This window comes from Phragmites australis, chromosome 24 (genome assembly GCF_958298935.1).
Source record: "Phragmites australis chromosome 24, lpPhrAust1.1, whole genome shotgun sequence".
NCBI lineage: Eukaryota > Viridiplantae > Streptophyta > Magnoliopsida > Poales > Poaceae > Phragmites > Phragmites australis.
The window spans coordinates 17,916,991-17,927,663 of NC_084944.1; the positions used below are offsets into that span (position 1 = coordinate 17,916,991).

The 10,673-nt window shown below is 44.7% G+C and overlaps 1 protein-coding gene and 1 pseudogene across 1 annotated transcript; one reads left to right on the top strand and one right to left on the bottom strand.

The window, feature by feature from the left end:
* Positions 1 to 4,861: 4,861 nt before the first annotated feature.
* On the bottom strand, positions 4,862 to 5,694 carry LOC133907222 (uncharacterized). Its single transcript, XM_062349231.1, has 2 exons — positions 5,518 to 5,694; positions 4,862 to 5,434 (listed from the first exon to the last, which is right to left on the bottom strand). Exons 1-2 carry the CDS (start codon positions 5,692 to 5,694, stop codon positions 4,862 to 4,864), a joined length of 750 nt encoding a protein of 249 aa, XP_062205215.1.
* A 961-nt stretch (positions 5,695 to 6,655) lies between these two features.
* Positions 6,656 to 8,034, top strand: LOC133907223 (uncharacterized; annotated as a pseudogene).
* The last annotated feature ends 2,639 nt before the right edge of the window (positions 8,035 to 10,673 follow it).

Sequence of the window (10,673 nt, forward strand, 5' to 3'; positions counted from 1 at the left end):
ACACACGAATTAGCACAGACAAATAGTAATAAAAATAAAACAACCAAAAAATCACCTTTGTATGAGCCATAAAAAGATGGTCTATCAGGTTTGAAGGGTTGTAATGTGCCACCATCGACTGCGTAGTGATCTTCTGCAATGACTCATTGAGCGCCAGAAGAGTTTGCCTAGAAGTTGGCCTCGCGAAGAGATAGTTGCAATCGAAGCCTTCGGAGGTGGAGGTGCTGCCACTCGCCTGGGGAATCCTTAGGGTTCCCATCAGTGACTTGCCTTTCTCCAAGCCAAATTTTGGTAGAGAAACATGACGTGGAGAGGTGCTCTCTAGAACATAAGCAAAGCATAAGCTCAAGAGTGCAAAATACAATAGGATAGGGTCAGAAGATGGGTACCCAAAGTGTCTTCTCCATCTGCGTCAAAATGGGCAACAACACCATGATCAGAACATCCTTTAGGGTCCGTAGGAGGGCCTTCAGGACCCGTAGCGGAACCGTTGAGGGCCATGACAAGGGTGGAGTCCACAATCACATCCTCTTCATCACCTTCCAACATCAAGTCAAAGATGTCGTAAATATCTTTGACCACACGGGTGCCCTCACATGCTCGGGGCTGGACGCTGAGAGGCACTACAGCGATAGGAGGGTTGGTGGAAGCCTCAGGGGCAGATGAGGTAGCTACCACATCTCCATCACCAGCTTACTTCAAAGACCCACTGCTATGACTATCACCTTGACCCTCAAGAATGGGCACAACTCGTCGCTTCTTCGGCCCTGGCTTGTTGCGCCGGGCCTTAGCGGTAGCATCAGATGAGGAGACATCATCAGCGGTCGCATCTATCACTTTCTACCTTTGCATAACCTCATTAGGTGGAGCGCAAGGCACATAGGGCAATGTTATGCTGTCCATGACATGATTGACCCATCCACCCTTCACCCTCCCAGTCAACTTGTCACGCTCGGACCACATATATGGCATGTGGACCTCTGCTTCCGCCTCGATATCCTCCATGCTCCCTGAAATGAACGATAAGTAACCGCAACATTTTGCCAAAATGGGAGGACATTGAATGTTCGAAGGCACTTACCCAATGCCCCTTCGAGACAGATTTTAAAAGCCTGAAGCTCGTCTAAAGATTGTGCAGGTGGCACTTCAAGCTTCTAGCAGAACGAGAGCAGGCTAACCACAACTGTGTAGTGCTCCTCAACAAGGTCACGAAAGCCGAGACTTCGCGATGAGTGTGATGGTCTTGAGCTTCGCATTGATGTCGTCTATCATTTCCATGGGTGGTTTCCTTCGAAATTTGATTTCCTTCTTGTCTGAAGCCATTTTAAACCGTGGGGAACCTTATGGTAGAACCAGAAATTGGTCCAGTCGGTACTCCACCTGTCGACAATTGATGAACCGTTGATCTTTCAAACTTATAGAATAGATGGGGGATGCTTTGAGTAGACGAATCACAGGAATACACGGAGGTGTTTTTATACAAGTCCGGACCTCACTTAGGGTAATAACCCTTCAACTCGGAAAATTCGCTAGCGAAGTGAGGATTTAGACGTAAAACCTAGAAATTTGAGGCAATGAAGGAATCCGATAGATACGATTAGATCCAAAGGCCTCAACGTGTCTGATAGATTCTTATAGGCTACAAGAGAGAACACTTTTTATCCCCAGCAAGAATAACCAGTAAAAGCGGTCTGTCCTCCAATTCATCGATTCACAGCCCCCTACGCCAAAGGTTCCTGTAAGCTTTTCATCCTTATTGAGAAATGCCAGAATGGTTGTTTCCTGAAGCGAACGGAATGGAGGTTTTTCCTATTGTTTTATAAGAAAGCCTTCCTTTAATGAGGCCTTTCGGGGCCGGAAGTATGTCTTACAGTCTTCTTTTCCGAAAAGTAAAGTAAAGTCAAGAAGACAAAACAAGTAAAAATCAATCCTTTTTCCAAGCGAAGAAAGACTGTTCCTTACAAAAGATAGTCGAGTCTTTCAAAGCGTTAGTAGGCGCTCGGAAGGGGGAGGCTTGTATGATCATAGCCTGTTACAGGGGGGTGTGGCTATTATAGATGGATCTAAACCTAGTCGGTGACTTCCTTGTTCGGCTTGCTCTACTTGCAATGGTTTGTGGCTCGTGCGACTTCTAATGGCTTGTCTTTCATAGGATCCTCAGGCTTCATATATATAGAGGGGGGTGTATGTCCTCTGGAGTCTTCCTTCGCATTCTTGGAGATAAACTTCCTTATTTACGAGATACCCCGGGCTCCTACGAGCGGTTTCCTTTCATCCAGGGATTCCCTTCCTAGAGATAAAGATATATGCCAAGAATTATGGGAAACCCTGGGATGCACAGATGTGGTAATTATCCAGTAGTCAACATTGAGCCCCTCACCAGTACGTGAAATGAGGCTTCAACGGGTCAACTACTTGGCCAGCAAAATTAATCATTTTGTCTGACCATTTCATCAAGTAGGACTCGGTTTTCTGATTAGGATGATATGTCTAATCGGGTTCTCTTCGGATCTTGGATCATCTACTCATAGTTTTGTATGCCTCCAAGTTCTCAAGCGAGCCCTCATGAAGGTATTCTATCCAAGTACTATTTTCTATTAGCCCGAAAAGATCTTCTCGTCCCTGCTAAAGGATGTGGGCGATAAGACTCATCGTTGGCCAGGCTTGAAAGTTGAACCATCGCAGCGGAAGTTTCACATGGTGGTGAAGAGATTCTCTATGTAGAAAAAGAGCTACGCGAGTACAGTGAAAGAATTGTTCCGTCTTCTCAACTGCCCAGTGCGTTGAAAGTTACAGTGGGTAAACGGTCGCTCCAACTGACCACCTCTTTTTCGCCCACGCTAGCTAAAAAGATGCGACTTCGACGATTGAGCGATGCTTTGGTGCCCATGACCCATTTTGTGTCCGCTTCTGGAGTTAATGCTTGGGAGGCGAAGAGATAACGTCCCTTGCCCCATTATCCTATAAAAAGCCCCTGGGTGCTGAAGTTTACCCGCACTAAACTTGAGTTCGATCATGGAATCTCATCCTTCACCAGACTACTCTTTGTCTTCTCTCGAGCACACCCCCCTCACACCACCGTCATCTCCAATTGAATCTGGTTTGGTGGTGGAGGTCATTGACACCTCCTTCGACGAGGAGGTTGAAGAAAAGAGGGTGGCCAGCGGTGTCCCTGATAAAGATGGTAAGAACCCAGCATCCTCCAAGTCATCCCAAGTCCAAGATGAACTGCACCGGGACCTCTTGGAAGTGGAGATACTGGAAGAAAAGACAGCGACCGAGGCGGGGGAAGAGGAGGCATCTGGGAGCGTCTCGGTTAAAGACGGCAAGGCTGCAACCACTTTATTCCCTTCATCCTCAAGTCATGCCGGCAAGGGCGACTGGAGGTAGTAGTCAGGGGGTGGCATTGATGGGTTTAGGGAGGAGCCAATGCCTCTACCAAACTCATCATTGTCAGAGATGTTGATGATCGGGCAGCAACACCGGTGAGTTCAATATGAAGCCGAGGCCTCGCCGATGATCTCATCCTGTCTATCAGTGCCGATTAATGGAGAGGGTGAGGGAAGTCTCTCCTTCCTCTTTCTGCACGGCATCAAATAGATCTTTATGACTTTTTTTAATCCTCTTTCCCTTAACTTATCTGCAAAAGAACTCAAAATCTTGTTAAGTGAAAGAATCTTATTTCTGCTACAATGCATGTTGTCGATGATTGGTAATTTGCCAATCGAGCAAACTTGTTGAAGAATTGAGGGATGCTTTGAGTAGATAAATGATAAGCTTTTTATCTGACCGTGTCATTGAGTAGACTCGGATTTTTGATTCGGATGAAACATCTAACTAGGTTTTTTGGGTGCTAAGATCACCTACATGGGATTTCGAATGCCTCCGAGTTCTCAAGAGAGTACTGGATTATTTGTCTCATCTGGGTAGGTTTTTCAATTGGCTCAAAAAATTATCCTGTCCTTGCCAAGTACAAGGGAGATATGAATCATCACTGGCTAGGTTCGAAAGTTGAACCGTGGCAGCAAAAAGTTTACGTGGAGGTGAAAAAGACTCCATTCTTTTGACTGCTCCCATGCACTGGAAAACCTAATGGGTAAACAACTACATTGAAGTCCACCTCTTTGTCCACGTCGGTCAGCTAAAAAGGTGTAGCCTTGATGACCAAGTATCACTTGGGCACACGTGACTCATAATACAGTTGCACCCAGAATTAATGTTTTGGAGATGGAGCATTGCGTTTCACGACCCGTTGGCCTATGGGTGCTGGAGCTTGGCTGCATCAAACTTGATCATGGATCCTCCTCCTGCGCCTGAATGTACTCCTTAATCTCCTGACTATTCTCCATCCTCCCTCGAGTACACACCCCTTACTCCGCTGTCATCTCCTACTGAATCTGATTCGATGGTGGACTGCCAAACTATGTGTACCGAATTTCCAAATATTCAGTATCCAAACTGTGTGCACAATGTGTGAAATATTAAGCTTATACAAACTAAGCTCAGATTCTTTATCCTGTGCTACTTTCTGGATCGATGTCATTGCAGAGAAGGGTTAGGGCATCTGGTTATTAGCCAAATGTGCATATGACCGATGGAAAGAAGTAGCAGTTTCTATAAGCTTAGTTTACTTCAACACATTATCAATCAAAGATTGTGATTTACGAATTGCATAGGACTATTATCAATCAAAGATTACAAACATGCCACACATAGAGTTACCAGATAAGGTACGCAATAACGATACAAATCCTTCAGGCATTAACGGTACAAAAAGCAACTGACAAGAACTAAAACTGACAATAACAACACACAACATTACGATGGATGACATGATGACTCCATAGGTGCTCCACCAGATCTACTGTGCTCCATGACGACTCCATAGGTGCTCCACCAGGTCATCACGCAATTGGTGGTGCAATGCTTGGTTCCTGATTGCTTCAGTGACTTCGACGTACTGGAGGATGGGTTGGTCTGGATCGTGATGCACTATCGCTTTCTCACCCATATAGTCGTACACCTCTTCCACATCGGCGCCACCCCTCTCGTCCTCAATGATCATATTATGCATTATGACACATGTGATCATAATGTTGTGCAGCGTGCTTTGATCCCAAACTCTTGTTGGGCCACGAATTATGGTGAACCTCGACTGCAGGACACCAAATGTGCGTTCCACATCTTTTCGGACTGCTGCTTGCATGGCGGAGAAATGCACGCTCTTGTTCTCTCTTGGTGCTGAAATTGGCTTCACTATGGTCACCCATTCGGGGTAAATTCCATCTCCTAGGTAGTAGCCCATGTCATATGTGTTACTGTTAACGATATATGACACAGGAGGCGCAATCCCGTCCGTGAGCCTGCTGAAAATGTTCGAGCGGTGCAAAACATTTATATCGTTCAGACTACCAGACATTCCAAAGAAAGCATGCTATATCCATAGATCATACGACGCAACATCCTCCAAAACTATGGATGATTTGCGGTATGACTGGTATATGCGCCATGCCACACTTTCGGGCAGTTCTTCCAAACCCAATGCATGCAGTCGATGTTCCCCAGCATCCCGGGGAACCCTCTCTGCTCGCCAATAGCTAATAGTCGAGCAGTATCCTCTACAGTGGGAGCGCGGAGGTGCTCATCGGAGAAAAGCAAGACAACAGCTTGGACAAACTTTCTCAGGGCGACCATCGCTGTGCTACCCCCTATCCGAACATACTCATCCACTGCGCCTGTACTGACTCCGTACGCCAGTTGCCATATGGAAGCTGTCATCTTTTGGAGGGGGCTTAGACCCAGCTTCCTAGTGCATCTCTCTTCTACCAAAATCATGGGTGCTAGTGCTCCACAGCAGCGGCAATTCTCAAGAACAATGGTCGACTCATCCGAAACCTTATAGGGTGAACAATTGTTTGTACGGATCACAACCTATAGATGTGCTTAGTAGGGAAGATGGTCTCACCTACGACGGAACAATGTATCACCATACACTAGGCTATCGGCGAAATAGTCCCTGAATAGCCTAGCAACACCTTCCTGGTGCCCACGGTCTATGGCCGCATAATTCCTTTCAACTATGGAGGCCCTCTCTTTTATAGGGACTCCAGTCTTCTCGAGGAAGCAACCCGTGCCTGACTTCCCTTGCAAGGTACCATGCATGTGCATAATTCCTTCCATGGGAAGACTCGTGAATACGAAGCCAGCTCACATGTGCTTCTTGCCTTCCACGAGAAGATTCTTGTACACGAAGCTAGCGGCGAAACGGTATCGGCAATAAGACCATTTATGTACGAAACAGAGAAGATAGTGGTAGAGAGATTGACCGCGAAAAAAGATTGGGTTCGATGCGCAGCGATTGTTCTTGTCCCCATAGAAAATATATGTACGGTGTATACGTACCGCAGATACGCAGCCGTATTGTATGGGTCGTGGTAGTTATGAGGAAATGATAGAATATTAGAAATCTGTTGGGGAAGGGAATGCTGTTGGAGTGCAGGATCCTAAAGGGAACGAATCTAGGAAGAAAATCCCTCCGTGAGGGGATTTTGGAGTGGGAAGAAAAAGAAACGGTTGGGAATATTTCTAGAAAATGTTATCCAATACTTTGAGCTTTCGCCTCTCGAACTGCCCTTCCATCCCCACCTCATCATGCATGCTGCCAGACGATGTCCTCATTGAAAGCTTTCTCCGCCTCCCGCCGCAACCCACCTGCCTCCTTCGCTTTTCCATTGTTTGCAAGCATTGACATTCCCTCATCGTTGACCATCGGTTCCTCTGATGCTTTCAGTTGTTCCATGGAAAACCTATGCTCGGAGTCTTCACCAACTCCACTCGCATCCCTCGCTTTCTCCCTGTTGGGGATCCTCCAGACAGTGTTGCAGTAGCAGTAGCAGCTTTATTCCTACCTGACCTCCACCGGCATCTCCTTGGCTACTGCGGCAGCCATGTCCTCCTCGCTGGCTCTGGTTGGGGGCAACTCCTAGTGTTGAACCCTACGAATGGCAGCCAGCGCACTCCCCATCTGATTTGAATCCTAGTTATAATTATGGATGTGTGCTCGAATGCAATGCTGTTGTGCTTTGTGCAGCCAGCCATGATGACCATGGTTGCTGCCACTCTTGTCCCTTTTTCATAAGACCATCTCCAACCATATTCCCTTCATGTCGTTCACTTCTCAATTCCCTTCCCCGTTTTCATTCCCTTTATTTTCTCTCATCTCCAACAGCTTCCCTTCGAGGGGAATCACGAAGGGAAAGGAGAGATAATCCCATTCTGGAGGGAATGACCTTGGGAATCCCTTCATGACAGGAACCGTAAAGGGAAACCATTAGAGCGCTGAAGGGAATGAAAATCCCGTCGTGAAGGGAATCTGGACCCGAAGGAAACGGTTGGGCATAGTCTAATATGTGTATTCACCGTTGTGTGTTTTGCTTATGCCACTAAATACTCATCAGAGAATCGCAGTTGGACCAGAATGGCATCTTCACCAATACCACCATGTTGATTACAAGCCTAGCACCCTTGTCAGAAACATCTGTATTGGCCACTTAAGTCAAAATATATCCTTGCATTCGAGTTGGACACACGTAGGTTATATCATATTGAGTGCCCACCAGAGACACATGATGTGTAGAGGTTCGTGGGCTAGGCCTTGCTTCCATGACAAAGTTTGACCTGTGCCTATGGGCACGGGAGATTAATGCTGAGGGTGTTACAGGATGGGTGCTGCACAAGGTCATTGAGTTGGATAAATTCCTTCCATTGGAAGTGTCAACTCTGCTGTCGACCAACAATCATTCTGGTTCAAGACCTCCGGTCAGGATATTGGGTCTTGTTGAGGATGATGGTTTGGCTTTTATATGGACAAAAACTGCGGTCTTCGCAGTCCACCTCAAGTCAATGCAGTTCAAGAAAGTGTTTGAGGCTGATGTCTCTGCAACTATTTATCCCTACATAGGATTTTGTATTGCAGGTGCTTACATCAGTAAGATTTGCCTTCACTTTATGTTCCTGTTCTCTGTTTCATCGTGAATGCACCTCTTTTAATCTGTTACAGAGTTCATGCTAGACTTGTTTTCATATTCCTAACTTTTGGACTCCATAGTTGCAATAGAACTTTATATTTTACCAAATATGCTGCTTATTTGTCAAGGATGGTCCGGGGGGGGGGGGGAATATGTTACATACGTTTCCTAGAATAGATGTCCTTTTTTGACCCTACAAGCCCATTCTTTGTATCCTACAGATAATACTCTCTTTGTCACTAAATGTAGGTCATTTTGCACATTGGTAAGGTCTACTTTGACTTCTAATGTCTATTATAATATGTTGTTATATATCACAAAGATGGAGTTCATGAGGGTGCATTTTGTAACTAGCTCAAAAAAAAATTTTCTGGTTAAGTTTACTCAAATTTGCCATCCATTTTTATGATGGTCATATTTTTACTTGCTTGCTATTTATGGTTGACACGAATGTACCTTTTTATGAGCAAACAGTGCTGTAATGATACAAAATTAGCAACTGATTGCATTTTCTGGAAGTAGGTAGACTGATTGCAACTGATGTGCGGTTAGGTTATCAAAGTTGCTCATGGAGTTTTTGGTCTACAAATTTTATTGTCCTTTCATCATCAGTGGCACTGGCAATCTGCCTTTAATATTGCTTATTGCTTTCATTTTGAAGCTAGTGGTTCTGTAATCTAATGCCAAGAAAAATGTTTGGTTTAGCAGGAAGATACTTGCTGCTCTAGTGTGTAATACCCTCAGTTTCTTCCTTTTTTATACCATACTGCCTTGTTTGTTGCTGAGGTGTCAGGTAATAGTTCTCTGTTGCTCAACTGTTTTATTTTGTATTATTTGGTTAAGAAATAGAAAATTTACGTAATCTCCATGTTCTTATTTACCACCACAATGCATGTCATTATTTTTGTTTATGAATATAGAGTTCTTTTGTCGCTAGCTATGCAAGATATGTACTGACTTTATCGCCAGTCTGAATGCTTACTTGTTTCTACGTATTTGTAGCAGGCAATGTACTGATTATACAAGTCTTTAATGGAAGAAATGAAACGTCAGCTTGGACTTGTAATTGGTTATTGTGCTGAAGTAAAATGTAGTCTTTGTGCTAGTTATATGCTTGTGTCTAAGTTTTGTAGCGTGTCAAAACATTTCTTTCCATGCCTTCTTATCTGCTTATTGCTCAATTCCTGTGGACTTGTGACTGGATATAAACACATGTTTATTTTGTCCTGTGCTGATAGGTGCTTTTGCATGTGACCAGTGAAGATGTTGGAGCTGAATAATAGCAGATGATATCTGCTGACTTCTTGTCATGTTATATTAAGTAGAATCATAGTAGATGATGTCTACTTGCTTCCTTTCATCAATAAGTAGTGATAGATAGATATAATGGCCGTCCAAGCTGTTGCTCCGCACTTTTATCGAACTTCAGGTAATAAATAAGCTGCTGGTTTTGTATCTCTCTCCTGTCAGCGCATTTACCAACCATTTAGTGTGTAAGGTCTTAACGGCTTAAGCTGCCTTGGCTATCGCGTGTGTTGTCCATATAACTTGCATTGTGTCTGTAATGTCGAATCATTTGAATTCTGCTCCTGGTGTTGTGTTTGTGAGTGTTGTCAAATATCCATTGCTATTCTATTGAGCTGCACTGCAGCACTAGTGAACTCTAAAATTTTGTTAGTTACAAACCATTATCATTATGCTCTCGACGGTGCTGCGGTAATTGTATGGTAGAAAAGAAGAATCGTGGAACCACTGCAACGCCGAACAGCCCCTGAGGGCGTGTTGGGTTGCCTGGGTGACCTTGATCCTGTCTGAGACAGTTTTTGGGGAGCCTGTCCGAACAGCCCCTGTGGGCTGCTTGGTTGCGTGGTTTCGGTCAGCTTGGCGCCTCACGAAGATGATGTTTGGTTGGCCTCACCAAGACATTATTCATGCATAGCACAAAAACGGAAAATATGTCGTGGTGTTCCTTCACCTCTATAAGCTTGTTAACCCACTTTGGTACACATTAATATCGCTCAAAATGCATCTCCCTAATGTGCTGCAGCTAAACTGGCACTTCTCCCCAGGCCTGGCCTAAGAAGGAAAATCGCATTTGCAAAGCGTGGCAGCTTTATGTATGTAGGCAACAAGTAAGTAGATGCTGGAGCAAAGTTGGCGCATGAACATCCATGCTCATGGCATTTGTTGGTAAAAACTCTAACGACACGGTTTATTTGCTCCGGACATCCTAAAACCAGTGTCTCCTTTGCTGGCGAACAGTGTTGTGTCAGATAGCTTATCAGGTCAAAACCTCTGCGATAGTCTAGTTAGACAAATGGGTCACGCCTACATGGCCACGACGAAGTACGTATCAAGGGGTCATGCAAAACATCCGCAATAGTACGAAACCTATTCAGCAAATGGATACATAATATAGCCCAATTCATAATTATTTCATATATGTGGTATGTAGAAATATATTCAAACCATAGCAATATTTTGAACAAAACTGAAACAAACAGAAAGCGAAGCAGGTCATGCGCAACTGAAGCCGCAACAACTCAGGATTATTCCTGGAATAATTTTCATTGCCAAGAGCGTGTTATATCTTATTGTATCAAGTTGGAGCCTGGAGGCGGTTGACAGATTTTATTCATGACGGCT

Bases quoted from the DNA above. Each gene is read 5' to 3' on its own strand.
- LOC133907222 (XM_062349231.1), bottom strand. From the start codon at position 5,694: ATGGTCGCCCTGAGAAAGTTTGTCCAAGCTGTTGTCTTGCTTTTCTCC. The intron at 5,435-5,517 runs GTGTGGCATGGC...CTATGGATATAG, and splicing joins TTTGGAAGAACTGCCCGAAA to CATGCTTTCTTTGGAATGTC.